The sequence below is a fragment of the Lethenteron reissneri genome, unplaced genomic scaffold (genome assembly GCF_015708825.2).
Source record: "Lethenteron reissneri isolate LAM-NWPU_2019-01 unplaced genomic scaffold, ASM1570882v1 scaffold_115, whole genome shotgun sequence".
Lineage (NCBI taxonomy): Eukaryota > Metazoa > Chordata > Hyperoartia > Petromyzontiformes > Petromyzontidae > Lethenteron > Lethenteron reissneri.
In genome coordinates this window covers 422926-445221 of record NW_026890838.1, presented here as the reverse complement: position 1 = coordinate 445221, position 22296 = coordinate 422926, and the positions used below count along the sequence as shown (strand labels likewise).

The 22296-nt window shown below is 46.4% G+C and overlaps 3 protein-coding genes across 3 annotated transcripts in view; all 3 read right to left on the bottom strand.

The window, feature by feature from the left end:
- The window catches only part of LOC133361624 (zinc finger protein 664-like), a 346361-nt gene extending 344240 nt beyond the window's left edge, over nucleotides 1–2121 (bottom strand). The window contains exon 1 of the mRNA XM_061580603.1: nucleotides 887–2121. The gene's annotated coding sequence lies outside the window, so the exon portion shown is untranslated. The remainder of the gene's footprint in view (nucleotides 1–886) is intronic.
- A 2762-nt stretch (nucleotides 2122–4883) lies between these two features.
- LOC133361620 (zinc finger protein 664-like) lies at nucleotides 4884–11051 on the bottom strand. The gene is made up of 2 exons (XM_061580592.1): nucleotides 11037–11051; nucleotides 4884–7184 (listed from the first exon to the last, which is right to left on the bottom strand). Exon 2 carries the CDS (start codon nucleotides 6209–6211, stop codon nucleotides 5276–5278), a length of 936 nt encoding a protein of 311 aa, XP_061436576.1. The 5' UTR covers nucleotides 6212–7184; nucleotides 11037–11051; the 3' UTR covers nucleotides 4884–5275.
- Nucleotides 11052–11815: 764 nt separating this feature from the next.
- Nucleotides 11816–20979, bottom strand: LOC133361627 (oocyte zinc finger protein XlCOF6-like). The gene is made up of 4 exons (XM_061580607.1): nucleotides 20905–20979; nucleotides 18960–19142; nucleotides 13526–15198; nucleotides 11816–13461 (listed from the first exon to the last, which is right to left on the bottom strand). Exons 3-4 carry the CDS (start codon nucleotides 15168–15170, stop codon nucleotides 12662–12664), a joined length of 2445 nt encoding a protein of 814 aa, XP_061436591.1. The 5' UTR covers nucleotides 15171–15198; nucleotides 18960–19142; nucleotides 20905–20979; the 3' UTR covers nucleotides 11816–12661.
- Nucleotides 20980–22296: the final 1317 nt, after the last annotated feature.

Genomic DNA, 22296 nt, shown 5'->3' with positions numbered 1-22296 from the left:
TTCTTGCCCGATGAAGCTGATTGTAGTTATCAGCGAAAAGTCGTATTCAAATAAAAAAAATGCTGTTGATTCTATCTTCAGCACACCGGTGGGCTAAAAAGCGAATTATTTTGTCCTTTGAAAAACGTGAAACATTTTTTACTGTTTGGCCGTGTCGGGTGGTGGAGGGTTACGACACATTCATAAATAAGGCGATCTGACCCCAAAACCTATATTACGTTCTACTTAATTAAATATACTGTTTAATACATGTTTTCTCCTACATCAGAGTGTAGTGCCACATTAAATACGCACTGCAATGACAATAGTTTAAATTGATTTGAAGCATGTTTTTGGGGGGGGGAGGGTGGGTAGAGCTTTGTTACGTCATATTTGAGGGGGGGGGGTCTGACTTTTTGTGACGTCGTGTGACGAAGGGGGGGGGGTCAAAATCGTCCAAAATCGCGTGACGTCATTTATGGACGGCCCCTGTATACAAACTGTGTACACACACACGGGGTGCGCGCGCGCACACCGTGTGTGTGTACAGTTGGCACAGTAGGGGGCACAGGTGGTGCATCGGCCAATCATCTCAGTTGAACCATGGCACCTGAGTCTGCCCTGTGACCTCCTGCCGGCGGGAGTTCGACACTTCACGTGGCCTTAACGTGCACATAGCCTGGCACAAGCGCCATGGTGACTTCACCACCACGTATTGGCGAATGGCAGTCATTGTTTTTGTTAGTGTGTTTGTGTATACAGTGTATGTGCAGACTGTGTGTAAGCTGTATATACATTGTGTGTACACAATACGTCTACACTGCGTATGTGTACAGTGTTTGGGTGGTCCGAATCAGTCGGGCAGCATTATCTTTTCATCAGCTCTGCAATGCTGTGTGGAAGCTACCTGGCCTGTCGCTCTGCATGAAGCTCCGGGTCTTCTCGGCAACAGTCATGCCCTCCAATCTATAGGAATGTGAAACGTGCACCCTTCTAAATGGAACATCTGCGCTGGTTAGAAACACTGGCTGGCATACCTACACTCAGATTGAGGGAAGCCAACTGGTAGCGCATTCTCGATTTATTGCAGAGGTTCAAGGTTCAAATCCGACAGGCACCCCTGGCTACTCCAGTAACATCAACCAAAATATGCACCGTCTGCTTAAAGAGTGGATGTAAAACATACTATCGTGTCATTCAAAACACATAGGTCTTTGCATGTTGGTGTCACTGTCATAATTTGGGAAATTCCAAATATTATCCAGAAATTGCAAAACTGAGATTACACATCAATTATCGCCCCTGACTGACAGACTCATGTCCACATGCAGGCTGGTGCTGGGCCACCTTATTCCACACAGAGACAGCTGCCACTTAGGGGTGCTCTTCGAGTGTTTGTGATGAAATATGATACAAAACTCCGAATTGCTGAGGCAATTAAGCAAGTTTAACGCGTAGGCTTTCGCGACCAATATCATCCATAAGATTTTTTTTGGGTTAGATTGCAAAAATATAAATGCGCTCTCTCTAGTCGTCTAGCCGAGCCTAAACACAACCCTGACCGTGTAACACCGATGGTGCTGACCGAGACAGCCAACAACTATCCAGCCGCACAATATCTAGCGAAGATGACAGCAACGACGATACGAGCCCACTCCCAGATCCGGCAGCGGTGAGCTCCCGCTCTCAGCTGCTTTATTGCTACCCAGCGCGGCCTGGCTCCGCCCCTGGTCGCGCCTTTCTTCTCGAACCCTCTAGCAGGTTCCAGGGGCTTCCAGATAGGGTCTTCCATGACCCTTTCCCCAGTTCCTCCGCCCTGCCGACACACTCGTGTATGTGCTCAACGTCGTGTGCACTGTTTGTCCACTGCAGTTGCCGTTGCAACTGCAACCGGTGGACAGGCAGAGCAACCCAAACCCGAGGAACACCACCAACACGAAAAAAAAGTTTAGCCAAAAAAAAAACCTTGGTTGCAACACTTCCCGCGACCATACAGCACAACCGCAGCGTCTCCCGCGAACCATAACTACGTAGTGCAACTCCGGCACCCCCCGCGGACCACCAACAAAAAGGACAACCCGCGGCACCCCCCCACAAACCGCCAACACGCAGCGCAACTGCGGCATGGGCCAGAACCCCATCAGGGACCGCATAACCGTGACGCCCACCCCCCCCCCCCCCCCCCCACGAGAGCCGATAACACAAGCCAAACAATATACACAACCCCCACGAATCCCACCTTACAAGGGAGAGTCCGCCTTTACCAGAACATAGCTCACGTGAGCCGGTCCTCGACATTGGTCACCCCCCCACCTTGGCAGGGTTTTGGATTCCTTGGGATTCCGAGGAATGGGAACAAAAAAACAATGGCCTAAGGGCACAGCCCATCCCTGAAATCCGCAGTAGCATCTAAGCAGATCCAGCCCCTGACACTTTGCACACGGCAGTCACGGAAAACATCATGGAGCTTGAGAAAATGTTACCGGCAGGTCGGAGTGCTACGGTGGCGCTGCTGGGACCCTGCTGACACCCCGGCATTCTATGGCGATGTGGCTCGGCTGACCACACCTGAAACACTTGGCCGTGGGACCCCAGGGCGGAGGGGGCTTCCCCGGTTGCCAACCCACCCGCGGGGGCCTTCTCCCGTGCATCCCCAGGCCGCACACCACAGCCACCATGTCCTCCTCCCGCCACGGCCAAGCCTCCACTTTGGGCCATTGCTGGCGGGCCTCGTGGCCCTGAATTTCCCAGGCCACCTTCAAGGACGGGATCCCCAAGCCTTCCTCTGAAGGGCAGGACGATCCCCGACTCCCGCGCCACCAGTCTTTTCACCACCAAGGAGTCGAGCGCCATCTCACCCGTCTGGGGGTACGCGGTCTGCCACAGCACCAGCAGCGCCTCCCGGAAACAGAAGGGTGTCTCGGCTTTCCCTCACTTCCACTGGAGAAATCTCGTGCGGACATCGCACGGGAGGCCAAAAATATCCCCTTGCAGCGCCATTAACTCCGCCGCCCCTCCAGCGCTTCCCGCGCTCTTCGCAAAATAGCGCCCGCCAGCCATGCCAAGCCCTCCACGGGCAAAATGGCACCCACCACATGCGTGGTCTCCGGCCCAGGCTCCTCCGCTCTCCCACAGAGACGGGGATCGCTGTCAGGGTCCCCTCGTGACTCCTTTACATGCCGCTGGCTGTGGAGCCACTCCCACACTTCCCCGCGCTCCCCTCAACACGGTGGTCCTCGGCCATGCCGCGTGATCGGCGCATGACCGCAAAGGATCGGGCTCCTCTCTCGCCAATTTTTCGCCACTCTCCCGCCGATCCGCAGCCGCTCTCTCTCTGCCAATGGGCTTCGTAACCGGTTCCCGTGGCTGCCGGAGGGATGAATGTTTCGCCATTCCCATCCTCCGATGACACTATAGGTGGGTTCTTTCTTCACCCCACTCCGAACACCAGTTGTAGTGTCATCGTTGCGGGAGACAAGGTTTCTAAGGGGGCACCTTAATTAATACCTTCACAGGTTTGCCATCGCATTCCCTCGTCGTCAAACCTAGCATAAACACAACCCTGAGCATGTAACACCAATGGCGCGGACCGAGACAGCCAACAACTCTCCGGCCGTGCAATATCTAGCGAAGACGGCATTGACAAAGGCGGCGAAGATGACAGCCACGACGAGATGAGCCCACTCCCAAAATTGACAGCCCTGAGCTCCCACTCTGAGCTGCTTTTATGCTACCCAGTGCGGCCTGGCTCCGCCCTGGCTGCGCCTCCCTTCTCGAACTCACTAGCAGGTTCCAGGAGCTTCCAGATGGGGTCTTCAATGACCCTTGCCCCAATTCTTCTGCCCTGCCGACACACCCGTGTATATGCTCACTGGCGTGTGTACTATTTGTCCACCGCAGTTGCCGTTGCTGGACAACAGTCGGCGTTATTACACTACACTAGTACAGCACACCGGTGTGTTGGAGAACAAATCGCGCAGTGGCGGGTTTCACCAAACATTGAAATTAACGCGATCGAATTATGGGCAATTAAGCTCCACATGAATGCAAAAATTATCATAATATAGAGAATGCTTGGGAGCTTATTGGCTCTTACTCCTGGTTAGAGATCTACCCAACCCATAGGTCCACAAATACTGGCTGCTCTTACTCTTCAGTTTGAACCTAGGAATTGAGTGTTCAACTTCTCATTATTTCATAAAACACCTGTGACAAAGGTGAATCTATTGGAGCTTCATTGTCTCAAGCTTACACATCTACCGGGTCTCCATTTGACTTTGTATTTTCTAAGAAGTCCAGCCACACCTCCACTTCCACAAACTGCTGGGAGTTGCCTCGCTCTGCATCAGTCAGAATTCTCCTCCTGCTACACGTCGCTCTTCACTGCCGCATCTTCACATTTCACCTACGCCTCTTCAAATTTCACCTTGATACATTTTAAAGTGTCCAAGGTGGGATTTTCTTGTAGTTCTTATCATTAAGGATGGGCGCCTTGCAGCACTTTTGACGTTCACAAGCCGATTTTAGACTCTGCTCCTTGGGGATCTTCTGATGCCTGTGTAATGGGTTCATATTTGGCGCACACACTTCTTGGGATGCAACACTCATTTCTTAATGAACACAACAGTGACTCAACAGTTACTCTTACTTTACACATAGGGTGTGACCACCGACCTACCCTCGCTAACACACACTTCTCTTCTAGCTACTCTAGCGTGACCCAGCCAGATGGGCTGTTGGCAGGTCCGCTCACTGGAGGCCTTCTCTTCTTGGCATCTTCACGAGGCATCTTCATTCTCGGCACGGGCAGACTCGAACCCCGAGGCTGCTTATATGGGCCTTGGCGTGACCGGCCTCACCCTGGCCACATCACCCTTCGAGCACCCTCTCGAAGCCTCCTGCTGTCCACGTGCCCCCGGAGGTCCCCCTCGGCCCCCGGCCCCCCACTCGGATTCGGTCATGTGTCCAGCACCGGCACTGACGTCATTCCAGCCGGGATGACGTCATGTGTGTGTGTAGACCCACGTGGTAGTAACGCAGTGACGTCACACATGAGCGTGTGTACACAGCAGCGACACCACAATCATTACACCTGTGTTCTCTGGTGATTTTTAAGAGCAGGTGAACCTGAAAATTCCTTCCCACATACACTGCACATGAAGGGTTTATCCGTTTGTTCTCTGGTGGATCTGAAGAACTGATGATCGTGCAAATGTCTTTTCACAGACAGTACTTTCTTTGGTGTTCTTTTAGTCTGTGACAAAAGTGCATTTATTGGAGTTTCATTGTCTCAAGCTTACACATCTACCGGGTCTGCATTTGACTTTCTATTGTCTAAGAAGTCCACCCACACCTCCACTTCCACAAACTCCTGGGAGTTGCCTCGCTCTGCCTCACAGTCAGAATTCTCCTCCTGCTTCACGTTGCCTACATCGATGTGAAGGTCCGATTTTGGAGTTGAATCTTCATCTTCACATTTTACCATCGCTTCTTCGCTCTTCACCATCACTTCTTCACATTTCACCTCTTCAAAATCCGCCTTGATACATTTCATTGCGTCCAAGCTGGAATCAAATTCTGGTTCTTTTTTCAGCAGGGATGGGCTCATTGCAGCACTTGGACTTGCACAAGCCGATTTCAGACTCCGCTCCTTGGGGATCTTTTGATGCCTGTGTGTTCTGTGGTGTCTTTGAAGATGTGATGACCATGCAAATGCCTTCCCACACACAGTGCACTTGAAGGGTTTCTCTCCTGTGTGCATTCTCTGGTGCATTTCAATATTTGATGACTCTGTAAATGCCTTCTCACACATAGTGCACCTGAAGAGTTTCTCTCCTGTGTGTGGTATCTGGTGGCTTTGAAGATTTGATAACGTTGCAAATGCGCTTCCACACACAGTGCACTTGAAGGATTTCTCTCTTGTGTGTGTTCTCTGGTGTTTTTTAAGATGTGATGAATCTGTAAATGCCTTCTCATACATAGTGCACTTGAAGGGTTTCTCTCTTGTGTGCGTTCTCTGGTGACTCTGAAGATTTGATGACATTGCAAATGCCTTCTCACACATAGTGCACTTAAAAGGTTTCTCTCCGGTGTGTATTCTCTGGTGTCTTTGAAGATTTGATGACCTTGCAAATGCCTTCTCACACATAGTGCACTTGAAGGGTTTCTCTCCTGTGTGTGTTCTCTGGTGTTTTTTAAGATGTGATGACTCTGTAAATTCCTTCTCACACATAGTTCACTTGAAGGGTTTCTCTCCTGTGTGCATTCTCTGGTGACTCTGAAGATTTGATGACTTTGCAAAAGCCTTCTCACACAGTGCACTTGAAAGGTCTCTCCCCTGTGTGCATTCTCTGCAGTGTTTTAAGATGCGATGACTTTGTAAATGCCTTCTCACACATAGTGCACTTGAAGGGTTTGTCTCCTGTGTGCGTTCTCTGGTGAATATGAAGATTTGATGGCTTTGCAAATGCCTTCTCACACAGAGTGCACTTGAAGGGTTTCTGTCCTATGTGTGTTCTTTCGTGGTCGTGAAGATGTGATGACTCTGTAAATGCCTTCTCACACATAGTGCACTTGAAGGGTTTCTGTCCTGTGTTCTTTCGTGGTCGTGAAGATGAGATGACTCTGTAAATGCATTTTAACACATAGTGCACCAGAAGGGTTTCTCTCCTGTGCATGTTCTCTGGTGACTCTGAAGATTTGATGACTTTGCAAATGCCTTCTCACACACAGTGCACTTGAAGGGGTTCTCTCCTGTGTGCGTTCTCTGGTGTTTTTTAAGATGTGATGATCGTGCAAATGCCTTCTCATACAGTGCACTTGAAGGGGTTCTCTCCTGTGTGCGTTCTCTGGTGGTCATGAAGAATTGATGACTGTGCAAATGCACTTCCACACACAGTGCACTTGAAGGGATTCTCTCCGGTGTGTATTCTCTGGTATATTTTAAGAAGTGATGAATCTAAAAATGCCTTCTCACACAAAGTGCACCTGAAGGGTTTCTCTCCTGTGTGTTTTCTGGTGTATTTTAAGATGTGATGACTCTGTAAATGCCTTCTCACACAGTGCACTTGAGGGGTTTCTCTCCTGTGTGAGTTATCTGGTGTTGTGTCAAACTTCAAGTACGATTCGTGCTGTCTGCATACTGGTCGAATTGTTTCCTTCTTGTACTGAGCTGCCCCGAGTCCCTTTGCTCCATCAGACCAATTCTGCAGAGGAAGCGTCAGAGGAAGCGTCAGCTGCAGTCAGAAAAACATATCCACACCATCTACGTCAGTATCAAGGCACAGAAGAATGCTTATATACAGTCACACATGACTTACACATCTATACTTATTCCTATATTCATGATATAGTGAAAATAATTCCCCAATTCATCACGCGGGCTGTTAAGGCACAAAATGAGAGGGCCAATGGTTATAAATATGCCTGGACACCCTAGTGTCTTCAAAATGAATGCTTACTAAAAACTCCAAGCACAACATTTCGGTTGTCTAGCTATGACAGGAATATTTATTTAAGAAAAATTTGTTAACCTAGCAAAGGCTGTTGAAAAGAATACTATTTGTATTATGCAGAAATGTATAAATTAATGTTCATTTGCAACTTAGAGGTGTGAAGCCAGGCTCAGATTAGCTTGAATGCGAGGATGAACAGATTTAACTTCAGCTGAATATTTGCATTGTTAATTTCCTGACTGTTTCCATTCTTATAAAAATTTCCAGAGCCAAACTAAAATAAGCTATTATTATGATTTAACCTCCATGTTCAATCGAGTCAATATACTTGACAGCAAATACAAACTTTACATGTTCATACACTTGCATGGTAAAAAGGTGGTTAAATTTTGACTTAAAACTTTCGTGATTACAGGAATTAATATTCTTTGGTTATTTCGGTAAAGTCACATAGATAGAAAATAATAATATAAATAAAGTGAATACAAATAAAGATAAAATAACAAATGTAGACTGTAGCCTAGTTCTTAACCTCGGTGAGTGTCCTGGCAGTCTATAATTTAGACTATAGCCTGGTTTTTCGACTAGAACTTGGCGATGGACTAGACCTTGGCGATGGACACTCACAGCTTGGTATGGAGAAAGAGTCCAGGCAGCTTCCACATAGTGTTCCAGAGCCTAATGAAAGAAAGCTGCTAGACCAATTTGAAGTGAGACTTTGGATGCCAAACCAGAGCTAGTCGTGAACACATTAACCAAGTATAGGAGCGCCTCCACCACGTGTAGAACCACCTGATTATTCATGGAGAGCCAGAGGTCGCAAACGGGTACCCTACCCAATACCCGGCCGGGTACGGGCAGCCGGGTATCGGGTAGGGTACGGGTATCGGGTACCCGATTGCGACCTCTGTGGAGAGATGAGAAGGTGCAGTGTTGTATCACATTAAATTCTCAGGGAGGTGTTCACGTGACTTTACCGAAAGACCCAAAGAATATGAATTCCTGCAGTCACGAAAGCTTGAAGTTAAGATTTTCCCAAGGAGGTGATCTATTTTTGTAGAACATATGCAAGGCCCAATTTCGTCATGGAATTCTCCAGGTACAGAACACGATTCTCCAACTCAATATCATTGAGTAGCCATGACCAGATCATCAACATGCGTAACATGGTTGACCAGCCAAGGACGATCCCTTGACTATAACCAGGCATCGATTAGCGTATCATTGTTACTGTATGGAGTGCATTTTTTATAGGGCCATTGTGAGCTTCTCAAAACACAATTATTTGAAAATGCTACGTAATGTAATGCATGGGGCCAGAGGGAATTTCAGCCACAAGCCAAATTGAACAGGAAAGGGATCCGACTCCTGGTCACGCAGCTTTAGATGGGCCATCCAAAAAACATAAAAATCCTCAACGAATGTGAGCAGAGGCAGAGATATCTAAAACCAAAAACAATCCAAAACCCCAAGCCTCTTTATGGTACTATAGGCCGTAATTACACCAAGAAAGCAGAGATCTAGTTTCTGCTGAAAATCCGTATTCCTATGCTATAGCTGATGGACAGAAAATACAGCAGCCCCTTGAATAGCGCGGAGGTTACATTCTTGGAAAGTGCCGTGCGAAAGCTAAAATGCCGATGTTCAATACTAAAGCCTTACCTAAATAATGGGGTTAGGTAAACGGCATATAAAATATACATCACAATTGAAATAAGTACTGTACTGTATTCCCAATAAACTAAATTACTGAAATAAATGTGGAGAAACCGTATACAAAACATTCCAAGATGGGTATGAATGTATATAAATAAAGCAGACTGTATTCTTAGGTTTTTTCGGTAAAGTAACGTAGGTAAAACATCAAAATTAATAAAAATAAAATAAAGATCACGACGTCTCGGAGGCAACACAAGTCTCCGTCATCAGGTGGGACCGTCACAGCCAGATTAGCTGCATCAAGTGAGGCAATGATTCAAGATGTAATCCTTTAAAAGCGAGTTGAGGGGGGAGGAGAGGGGGGGAGCTCATCAGAATGTGGTAGCCAATGAATGGAACGTATCGGGAGGGAGGGGGGCGGGGCCAAAAGGGTGGGCGACGGCGTGGAAGCGATTGTGCGCAAGCGACAAACTGCTGCACACGCCAACGCATTGGACAGAGAGGGGGGAGGGGGAGGCCTGATACACATGATAGAAAAGAAAAGAAAATGCGCATGTTTATACCAATGCTGGCTGAACAATGAAGGGATTACTGTTAAACACTGGGGATGTTAACACTCGGTAAAGTAAAGTAAAATAGTGCCTGTCAGATAAGATGGTCCAAAAAAGTGTAATTAAGTCTTTTTTGCGTGGTTAATAACATCTTTCCAATGATTACTAAGTTTGTACCCATCATCACGGTTGAAATTATGTCTGTGTTTGTATATTTGTATGGCTTCGTGTACAAACATTTGATGGTAGCCAGGAGGTTTGCAGAGAACCTTGGTCTCGGAAAAGACAAAAAAAAAGATCTCCAAAATTCTAAACAAACATAAGATCCAAGTCCGATTCAGTACAGTGCATAAAATCCGTGATCTGATTCCATCTGTGAAGGATGTCGTTCCTGACTTACAGTATCCTGGAGTCTACAAATTGAGTTGCATTTGTGGTGATTGCTACATTGGAGAAACGAAACGTCATGTTGCTGATCGTGTCCGCGAGCACAAGTCAGATCTGAAACACGGCAGAACTGATTCTTCGGCCGTTGCCGATCATTGCTACAACTCGGTGGGCTCTCATGAAATTGTCTTTTCCGAGACCAAGGTTCTCTGCAAACCTCCTGGCTACCATCAAAGGTTTGTACACGAAGCCATACAAATATACACAGACATAATTTCAACCCTGATGATGGGTACAAACTTAGTAATCATTGGAAATATGTTATTAACCACGCAAAAAAGACTTAATTACACTTTTTTGGACCATCTTATCTGACAGGCACTATTTTACTTTACTTTACCGAGTGATAACATCCCCAGTGTTTAACAGTAATCCCTTCATTGTTCAGCCAGCATTGGTATAAACATGCGCATTTTCTTTTCTTTTCTATCATGTGTATCAGGCCTCCCCCTCCCCCCTCTCTGTCCAATGCGTTGGTGTGTGCAGCAGTTTGTCGCTTGCGCACAATCGCTTCCACGCCGTCGCCCACCCTTTTGGCCCCGCCCCCCTCCCGATACGTTCCATTCATTGGCTACCACATTCTGATGAGCTCCCCCCCCCTCTCAACTCGCTTTTAAGGGATTACATCTTGAATCATTGCCTCACTTGATGCAGCTAATCTGGCTGTGACGGTCCCACCTGATGACGGAGACTTGTGTTGCCTCCGAAACGTCGTTATCTTTATTTTATTTTATTTTTATTAATTTTGATGTTTTACCTACGTGACTTTACCGAAAAAACCTAAGAATATGAATCCTTGCAGTCACGAAAGCTTCAAATCTAGAATTAAAGCAGACTGTTTTTTTGAGAACCAAATTGCACCAACACTTTGAAACATACACACATCAAAAATGCCATGCGTACTCAAGGGAACGTTATTATGTTTTTCACACAATTTTTAGCTTACCTGTTCACCTTCAACACCTGTAACACCTGCACACTCCAACACCCCGCCGCTGCTATATTTTTTCTCATTTACCACATTATCTTTACTTATAATCAGGCCTGCATTTTTGCCCCAAAATGCATTAACTTCCGGCTCCTTATTGTCCTCTCTGCACACGCACGGTTCACCTCTAATATACTGTAATATTTCATCATGGAACCTTTGCCAGTACCAAAATATGAGAATAGGTTTTCCCCGTTTTTCTGGCAACAAAACAGGTGTTAAGATGTTAAACCACCAAACTGAAACCTTTTACAAGGAATCATGTGTGCATTAACCACAATACTTGTGGTCAGAATGCAAACAAAAACATACTCTGATAGAAAATGCATTCTTAATTTGAAGTTTTCGTAACTGCAGGAATTCATACTCTTTGGTTCTTTCGAGAAAGTCACATAGGTATAAAATAAAATAAATCACGTTTCGGGCGCAACACAAGTGTCCGTCATCAGGTGGGAAAGCATGGTCTGAGGCAGATGCGAACTACCCATATCCCCCATCTAACACCGTTGCTGAGCACGCGCACGTGTGTGTGTGAGAGATTTGTTTGTGAGCGTGCGGAATTCCGACGGCTGGGACGGGATAGCACCATTGCAAGTCTTCTTCCAGAGGAGGTGAGGGGGGGGGACGAGGGAGCCTCCGGGACCCCGTGAGACAACCCCAGGATGGGTGGCAGGGATACAGACCGGCATAGGAGATATCACAGGCCATGCGACCCAAGTACGCGAGGAGGTAACCCAAGTATGCGGGGAGGTGACGCAAGTACACCTGAATGTGACCAAGCTGCAGTCCACAGCGGAGATAGTCCAGTCCGAGGTGGGAGGGCTACGCTCCATGGTCGGGGGGCTAACCAGGTGAGTATCTCAATAAGAGGCAGAACTCAAACAAATGCGCACTGGGAGGGTAAGGGGAAGTAGGCAAGGGGCCTCTTATGGAGCCACCGCCCTTCCCCGTGCGTGCTATCTATGCGACCAATGGGGACATCTCGTGAGAGACAGTCCCCAGATCGCCCACGTCCTGACATCACATATTCCATGTTTGACATTAATACACAAAATGTTGTATGTACGTACAAAATCAGACAGGTATTCTTTCAATTATGATTCAAAATAATCAAAGGGCACATTGGCAACGTTTTATTACTATACTGAAATGTACTGCGTCACGTTGCAACGTATTTACTAGTTGATCTGACGAGATTAGGCCTATATGTGCCGCACTCTCATAAAGGGAAGCCAAGTAGTAGTACATTCTCTATTTGTTGCAGAGGTTCAAGGTTCAAATCCGACTGGCATATCAATCATCGCCCCCGACTTACAAACTCATATCCACATGCAGGCCAGTGAACGGTCACCTTGTGGCACACAGGGGCAGATGCCCATTTTGGGCACCCATCGAGTGTCTAAGATGAGATATGATACAAAAAACATGAGTCGCTCCGGATTCGAGAACGACCCAACCCACAGATCCACAAATACTGGCCACTCTTACACTGCAGTTTGAACCTAGAAATTGAGTGTTCAACTTCACATTATATTCATTAGAAAGGTCTGTGACAAAGGTGCATCCATTGGAGCTTAATTGTCTCAAGCTTGCACATCTCCCTGGTCTCCATTTGACTTTGTATTGTCTAAGAAGTCCACCCACACCTCCACATCCACAAACTCCTGGGAGTTGCCTCGCTCTGCCTCACAGTCAGAATTTAGTTCCTGCTTCACACTGCCTCCATCTATGTGAAGGTCCGATTTTGGAGTTGAATCATCTTCAAATTTAACCTTCACTTCTACGCTCTTCACTGCTACTTCTTCACATTTCACCTTCGCCTCTTCATATTTCACCTTGATACCTTTCAAAGTGTCCAGGCTGGGGTTGTCTTCTGGTTCTTGTTTCATGAACAATGGGGTCATTGCAGCACTTTGACTTTCACAAGCTGATTTCAGATTACACTTCTTGTGGATTTTCTGATGCGTGTGTGTTCTCTGGTGTTTTTTAAGATTTGATGACTTTGCAAACACCTTCCCACACAGAGTGCACTTGAAAGGTTTCTCTCCTGTGTGTGTTCTCTGGTGTGATTTAAGAATTGATGACTTTGCAAACGCCTTGTCACACACAATGCACTTGAAATGTTTCTCTCCTGTGTGTGTTCTCTGGTGTTGTTTAAGAGTAGATGAATCTGGAAATACCTTCCCACACACACTGCACTTGAAGGGTTTATCTCCTGTGTGTATTCTCTGATGGGTCTGAAGATTTGATGACTTTGCAAACGCCTTCCCACACAGAGTGCACTTAAAAGGTTTCTCTCCTGTGTGTGTTCTCTGGTGTTGTTTAAGAGTAGATGAATCTGAAAATGCCTTCTCACACACACTGCACTTGAAGGGCATCTCTCCTGTGTGTGTTCTCTGGTGTTGTTTAAGAGTAGATAAATAAAAAAAATGCCTTCCCACACACACTGCACTTGAAGGGCTTATCTCCTGTGTGTGTTCTCTGGTGGGTCTGAAGATATGACGACCATGAAAATGCCTTCTCACACACAGTGCACTTGAAGGGTTTCTCTCCTGTGTGTGTTCTCTGGTGTCTTTGAAGATGTGATGACTGTGCAAACGCCTTCCCACACACAATGCACTTGAAATGTTTCTCTCCTGTGTGTGTTCTCTGGTGTCTTTGAAGATGTGGTAACCGTGCAAACGCCTTCTCACACACAGTGCACTTGAAAGGTTTCTTTCCTGTGTGTGTTCTCTGATGTTGTTTAAGAGTAGATGAATCAAAAAATGCCTTCCCACACACACTGCACTTGAAGGGCTTATCTCCTGTGTGTGTTCTCTGGTGGGTCTGAAGAGTTGATGACTTTGCAAATGCCTTCCCACACAGAGTGCACTTAAAAGGTTTCTCTCCTGTGTGTGTTTTCTGGTGGGTCTTAAGATTTGATGACATTGCAAACGCCTTCCCACACAAAGTGCACTTAAAAGGTTTCTCTCCTGTGTGTGTTCTCTGGTGGATCTTAAGATTTGATGACTTTGCCAACGCCTTTCCACACAGAGTGCACTTAAAAGGTGTCTCTCCTGTGTGTGTTCTCTGGTGTGATTTAAGATAGGATGACCATGCAAATGCCTCCTCACACACAGTGCACTTGAAAGGTTTCTCTCCTGTGTGTGTTCTCTGGTGTCTTTGAAGATTTGGTGACTGTGCAAACGCCTTCTCACACACAGTGCACTTGAAAGGTTTCTTTCCTGTGTGTGTTCTCTGATGTTGTTTAAGAGTAGATGAATCAAAAAATGCCTTCCCACACACACTGCACTTGAAGGGCTTATCTCCTGTGTGTGTTCTCTGGTGGGTCTGAAGAGTTGATGACTTTGCAAATGCCTTCCCACACAGAGTGCACTTAAAAGGTTTCTCTCCTGTGTGTGTTTTCTGGTGGGTCTTAAGATTTGATGACATTGCAAACGCCTTCCCACACAAAGTGCACTTAAAAGGTTTCTCTCCTGTGTGTGTTCTCTGGTGGATCTTAAGATTTGATGACTTTGCCAACGCCTTTCCACACAGAGTGCACTTAAAAGGTGTCTCTCCTGTGTGTGTTCTCTGGTGTGATTTAAGATAGGATGACCATGCAAATGCCTCCTCACACACAGTGCACTTGAAAGGTTTCTCTCCTGTGTGTGTTCTCTGGTGTCTTTGAAGATTTGGTGACTGTGCAAACGCCTTCTCACACACAGTGCACTTGAAAGGTTTCTTTCCTGTGTGTGTTCTCTGGTGTTGTTTAAGAGTAGATGAATCTGAAAATGCCTTCTCACACAGAGTGCACTTAAAAGGTTTTTCTCCTGTGTGTGTTCTCTGGTGGGTCTTAAGATTTGATGGCTTTGCAAACAACTTCCCACACAGAGTGCACTTGAAAGGTTTCTTTCCTGTGTGTGTTCTCTGGTGTTGTTTAAGAGTAGATGAATCTGAAAATGCCTTCCCACACACACTGCACTTTAAGGGTTTCTCTCCTGTGTGTGTTCTCTGGTGCTGTGTCAAGTTTCCAGTACGATCAGTGATGTTTGCATTCTGGTCGCATTGTTTCCTTATTGTACCGAGCTGCGCTGAGTGCCTTTGCTCCATCAGACCAATTCTGCAGAGCGAGCGTCAGCTGCAAACAGAAAAGCATGTCGACACCATCTATGTGAGTATTGAGGCACAGAGGAATGCATATATACACAGTCACACATGACTTACACATCTATACATATTCATATTTTCATGATATAGTGAGAGATTCCCCAATTCATCACGCGGGCTCTTAAGGCACACAATGAGAGGGAAAATGGTCATAAATATGCCTGGACACCCTAGTGTCTTCAAAATGAATGTTTACCAAAAACTCCAAGCACACAATTTCGGTTGTCTAGCTATGACAGGAATATTTATTTAAGAAAAATTAGCTAACATAGCAAAGGCTGTTGAAAAGAATATTATTTGTATTATGCAGAAATGTATAAATTAATGTTCATTTGCAACTTAGAGGTGTGAAGCCAGGCTCAGATGAGCTTGAATGCGAGGATGAACAGATCTAACTTAAGCTGCATATGTGCAGTGTTAATTTCCTGACTGTATCCATTCTTATAAAATCTTGTTCTGTACCTGTTGAATTCCATGACGAAATGGGGCCTTGCATATGTTCTACAAAAAGATCACCTCCCTGGGAAAATCTTGACTTAAAACTTTAGTGACAGCGGGAATCCATATTCTTTGGTTATTTCGGTAAAGTCATGTAGATAGAAAATAAAAATACAAATAAAGTGAATAGAAGCAAAAAAACGACTAATGTAGACTGTAGCCTGGTTCTTAACCTCGGTGAGTGTATTGGCAGTCTATAATGTAGACTATTGCCTGTTTTTTTGACGAGACCTTTGCAATGGACTAGACCTTGGCGATGGACACTCACAGCTTTGTATGTAAAAAAGTTCAGGCAGCTTCCACATAGTGTTACAGAGCCTAATGAAAGAATGCTGCTAGACTAATTTGAAGTGAGACTTTGGATGCCAAACCAGAGCTGGTCGTGAACACATTAACCAGGTATAGGAGCTCCTCCACCACGTGTAGAACGACCTGATTATTCATGGAGAGCTGAGCAGGTGCAGTGCTGTATGACATTAAATTCCCAGAGAGGTGTTCTTTGGGTCTTTCGGTAAAGTCACGTCACTTTTCCTGCAGTTACGAAAGCTTTAAGTCAAGATTTTCCCAGGGAGGTGATCTTTTTGTAGAACATATGCAAGGCCCCATTTCGTCATGGAATTCTCCAAGCACAGAACACGATTCTCCAACTCAATCATTGAGTAGCCATGACCAGATCATCAACATGCGTAACATGGTTGACCAGCAGGGGATAATCCCTTGACTATAACCAGGCATCGATTAGCGTATCATTGTTACTGTATGAAATGCAACTTTTTATAGCGCCATTGTGAGCTTCTCAAAACACATCATTATTTGAAAATGCTACGTAATGTAATGCATGGGGCCAGAGAGAATTTCGGCCACAAGCCAAATTGAACAAGAAAGGGATCCGACTCCTGGTCACACAGCTTTAGATAGGCCTGCCTAAAATCATAAAAATCCTCAACGAATGTGAGCAGAGGCAGAGACATCTAAAACAAAAAAACAATCCAAAACCCCAAGCTTCTTTATGGTACTATAGGCCGTAATTACACCAAGAAAGCAGAGATCTAGTTGCTGCTGAAAATCCGTACTGTGCTATAGCTGATGGACAGAAAATACAGCAGCCCCTTGAATAGCGCGGAGGTTACATTCTTGGAAAGTGCCGTGCGAAAGGTAAAATGCCGATATTCAATATTTAAGCCTTACCTAAATAATGGGGTTAGGTTAACAGCAACTAAAATATATATCACAATTGAAATAAGTACTTTACTGTATTCCAAATGAACTAAATTACTGAAATAAATGTGGAGAAACCGTATACAAAACATTCCAAGATGAGTATAAATGTATATAAATAAAGCAGACTCTGTGTGTTTTTTTGAGAACCAAATTGCGCCAACACTTTGAAACATACACACATCAAAAATTCCATGCGTACTCAAGGGTAAGTTATTATGTTTTTCACGCAATTTTTAGCTTACCTGTTCACCTTCAACACCTGTAACACATGCACACTCCAATACCCCGCCACTGCTATATTTTTTCTCATTTACCACATTATCCTTACATATTATAAAGGCCTGCATTTTTGCCACAAAATTAATTAACTTCCAACTCCTTACTGTCCTCTCTGCACACGCACGGCTCACCTCTAATATACTGCAATATTTCATCATGGAACCTTTGCCAGTACCAAAATATGAGAATAGGTTTTCCCCGTTTTTCTGGCAACAAAACAGGTGTTAAGATGTTAAAACACCAAACTGAAACCTTTTACATGGAATCATGTGTGCATTAACCACAATACTTGTGGTCAGAATGCAAACAAAAACACTCTGATAGAAAATGCATGGACTGCTGCTGAGGCAGACTGTTTTTAAAAGGTTTGAAATGGGTGTAGCCCAAGGGTCATAAAGAAGTGGCCGGGGCTAGTGATGTTAATGTAATAAATTAGCATGTTAATGTGAAATCGAAGAGTGGTGCAATCCAAAGCGGCCTCCCTACGAGAGAGAAGGAGCGAGGCTCGACCTGGGTAAACAATAACTACCACCACGACAACAATAACCACGATGTGAACTTCTCACTTCAGATCTCCGTGAGCGCGCACGAAAATAAATCACGCTTGCTAACACAGAGCGCATGCCCGGGATACACTGCCAAGATCATCGATGACCTCGCCATCGAGAAAGTTCAGCAGCATCTGACAAGCACAACGGGGTGTCAGCCAGATGCGAACTGCCCATATCCCCCATTTAACACCCTTGCCGAGCACGCGCACGTGTGTGTGTGTGTGCGAGAGATTTGCTCGTGAGCGTGCGGAATTCCGACGGCTGGGACGGGATAGCACCATTGCAAGTTTTCTTCCAGAGGAGGAGGTGAGGGGGGGGACGAGGGAGCCTCCGGGACCCCGTGAGACAACCCCAGGATAGGTGGCAGGGATACAGACCGGTATAGGAGATAACGCAGGCCATGTGACCCAAGTACGAGAGGAGGTAACCCAAGTATGCGGGGAGGTGACGCAAGTACACCTGAACGTTACCAAGCTGCAGTCTACAGCGGAGATAGTCCAGTCCGAGGTGGGAGGGCTACGCTCCATGGTCGCGGGGCTAACCAGGCGAGTATCTCAATAGGAGGCAGAACTCGAACAAATGCGCACTAGGAGGGTAAGGGGGAGTGGACAAGGGGCCTCCTATGGAGCCACCGCCCTTCCCCGTGCGTGCTATCTATGTGACCAATGGGGGCATCTCGTGAGAGACAGTCGCCAGATCGCCCGCGCGAGAGAAGCACGAGGGTTAAAAACCAAGGCCTCCCTAAAGAGGGGACCACAGAGGGGTGCAATCGACGTGGTCCCAACACAAATAAACTGTCGTGATAATGGTGAGCGAGTGACCCCCACACAGATGCCGACAACAACACCCCAGAATGCGGCGACTGCGGGTGACTGGCTGCGGGAGCTGGTGGCAGGAATAATGGGGGCCACGTCGCTCGTAGAAGGGCAGGTGAACAGACGGCGTACTCAGATTCTGCTGGACACGGGGGCGGCGGTAACGTCACTCGTGAGTGCAACACACTGCAGCGTGGTCGGGGTTGAAGTGGGCCGCCTACAGGCCCCGGATCGTGCGCTGCACACTGCAAGTGGAAGTGGGACTGCTGTGGAGGGTCACCCTTAAGGGTCGCCTCGAACACCAGGTGTGTAACCAGGAGTTATACGTGTCGAGCGTGTTATGCCACGAGTGTATTGCAGGTACCGACCTGGAAAAGTTGGGGCTCAGCGTGCGATGCGTCACCATGGAGGGCAGCGGGGAGCGGATTCCTTTCTTGGGACAAGAGCCGGGTTGCCCCCGCTTCGAGCCCGTGGCTGCTATCCTGGCGTCGGCCGTCACCGTCGGTATTGGTGTTCCACTGGGTTTTCCGTTTTTCTCCCAAACCTAAACTCTAAATATAGTTCGTGGTGGTCAAACAGTCCAATGCAGGACCCTCCTGAAACATAATCTTTAACTGCTAAATGAGAAATTAAATTGGAAAACCCTCAAACACAGTACAATATTTTTATTTTACCAGGTGAGGCCATCTGAGCTGCATAGCTCGTTTTCAGAATCGACCTGGACACAAATGATAGCTCAACTTAGTGGGTTATAATATGGAAATGTATTGCAGCAAAATTCTCAAAACGCATGTTTCTAAATGTGGAGAAAAATCAATGCCACTACAGGGAGAGAAATAAAAAATAAAAAAATGTAAACTGCAATTATAAATGCGTCAGGGTTGGAATCGAACCCACGCACTTAGAGTACGCTCACGGAGTACACTAACACAAATGAGTACACTCGCTCACTCGGATTATTTTTTCTCTGGGTCCTTCGATTTTCCCCTCCACATTTAGTAACATGCATTTAGATTATTTGGCTGCTACAATCTTCCACGTGAAAAGCCATTTCGTTGAGCTATCATCTATGGCCAGGTGGCTTCTGACAAAAGATCTAACAGCTCTGTGAGCCATGATTGGTAATATAAAAATAGTTTACACCATTGGAATCTCATTTGCCATTAAAAAATATTATTGTTTTTTTTTACCCTTTTATCTGGCAACAAAACTGACCCTTTTTTTTACGAGGAGTCATGTTTGCATACACCACAATACCTTAAGTCATAATGCAAACAAAAAACATAACTCTGATAATGTATGCACTGTCCTTAAAGTAGATTGGTCCACACCCGAGACAGCTTTCCTTAGAGCCTAGTCTCACATGGTGTTGGACCAGATGACGCCAAAAGGCGCACAACTCAAAGACAATGCACCATCAAAGAGAGAGACTAGGCTCTAAGGAAAACTGTCTCGGGTGTGTACCAACTTCAAGGACAGTGCATACATTATCAGAGTTATGTTTTTTGTTTGCATTATGACTGCAGGTATTGTGATCTATGCAAACATGATTCCTCGTATAAAAAAGGAGTCAGTTTTCTTGCCAGATAAAAGGGTAAAAAAACAATTATCATAAAAATAGTTGTTCATCGGTCTAAAGGGTGCATCAGCAAAACCAACCCGGCAGAACGCTCCTGAATTAGAGTGCTGAGACTCATTGTGGTCATGTACTCGAGTGTGCACCATGGTGGCTGGGAGATGTTAACTGCCTCTCATGGATTACAGGAGCTGGTGGGTTCAATCGCGACCCCTCCTGTATATTTGGAGTTTGCGTGTCTCTCTCTCCCCGTGGTCGCGTGGATTTTCCTCCGGATCCTCAGGGTTTTCCCCTCCACGTTTAGAGTCAACATCACCACGCGTTTAGAGTATTTGACCGACAGATATTTCCACACGTTGATAAGCCACTTTGTTGTGGGAAGGTCGCTTCTGAAGACAAGAGCGGTATAGCAGCTCAAGTGGGCTTGGCCTGGTAGGATAATAAAAAAAACTGTAGAAATATTTAAAAGAAACAAAGTTTCAAAGTTGTGAGCCAGATGAAGACAAATTAAACTTAAGCAGATAATTAAAGCAAATGCAATCAGGCGAGGGCAGGAGGCAAGGCCCCGCGTTGTAATGTTCCAACCTGGACATCGATTCCAGACTCGCTGCTACTCAATTGATATTCCTACGAGAGAGAGACGGAGCGAGGCTCTGCCTGGGTAAACAACAACAACCACCACAAGAACAACAACCACCACAACAACAACAACAACCACCACGATGTGAACTTCTCACCTCGGATCTCAGTGAGCGCGCGCGCGGATCGGCAGCTTCCTGGTGTCTCGTGACGTCACGCGGCAGCAGGTTACATGACGTCACTAGCGGGGTACACCTCCCCCTCAGCCGATGAGGTAATGCAGTGGTGACGTCAGAGAGCGGGGTTAGAGTTTAAGTTCATTAAGATTCCTATTCCATGGATCTCTCTATTGAACATTGACCCTTTGGGTGCGTGAGCTCAACTGCGTTAACATTGTGTGTACAAACTGTGTATACAGTGTGTGTGTACAAACTGTGTATACAGTGTGTGTGGGGCCGTCCATAAATGACGTCACGCAACTGGGGAGGGGACGGTCAGACATTTGTGACGATTTGTGACGATGGGGGGGGGGAGGGTGATAAAGGTGACGTCACATCAAAATACGCAACTTAAATAAATATAGACAACACGTTCTACTTAATTTAACACGTAGCAGGCTTTCGCGACCAATATTATTCATAATATAGGTTTTTGTGTCAGATCGCGTTATTTATAGCCAATCTGTATATGGAGAACTTTGAAACAAGAGCACTTGCCTCGAGTACATTAAAACCATCCTTTTGGTTTAGATATGTTGATGACACTTTGGTTGTCTGGCCACATGGTAAAGATGCACTTAATGATTTTCTAAATCATCTCAATGCACAGTGTACACACATACCGTGTGTGTGTGTACACTGTTGGCACAGTAGGGGGCACAGGTGGTGCATCGGCCAGTCATCTCAGTTGAACCATGGCACCTGAGTCTGCCCTGTGACCTCCTGCCGGCGGGAGTTCGACACTTCACCTGGCCTTAACATGCACATAGCCTGGCACAAGCGCCATGGTGACGTCACCACCACGTATTGGCGAATGGCAGTCGTTTTTGTTAGTGTGTTTGTGTATACAGTGTATGTGCAGACTGTTTGTACGCTGTATATACATTGTGTGTACACAATACGTCTACACTGCATGTGTAATGGGTTCCGGAGATACTTATAGAGGTGTAGAGGTGTAATTGTGTATGGGCACGGATGGCTAACAAATCCAAGGGGCGTGGTTTGGGCCGTACACAGAGGAGGTGCTCACACTGACGTCCGCACCTGCATCCCCCATGGGCCCCTCCCGGGGGCCGAGTGCTATAAAAGGTGGTGAGCCGGAGGGCTCGAGGTCGAGTATTAGCTTTAACCAGCGAAGAGTGAAGACCAGCTAGAATAGGCCCCGGAGCTCCCCTGGCTCGCTGTCCTTGTCAGGGCCGACCAGGGCAAGCCGGTGGCGTGGCCCCGAGAGCCCAGACTGACGTTCTTATCAGAGCCGGTCTGGAGACTCAGGGTGCCGGGATCCCAGCTTGACCAGGGCTGGGATAGGTAGCCTCCCCTAGCTCCGTAGTG

Bases quoted from the DNA above. Each gene is read 5' to 3' on its own strand.
- LOC133361627 (XM_061580607.1), bottom strand. From the start codon at position 15,170: ATGGAGCAAAGGCACTCAGCGCAGCTCGGTACAATAAGGAAACAATGC. The intron at 13,462-13,525 runs GTGTGTGTGGGA...GAACACACACAG, and splicing joins AGATAAGCCCTTCAAGTGCA to GAGAGATGCCCTTCAAGTGC.
- LOC133361620 (XM_061580592.1), bottom strand. From the start codon at position 6,211: ATGTGTGAGAAGGAATTTACAGAGTCATCACATCTTAAAAAACACCAG.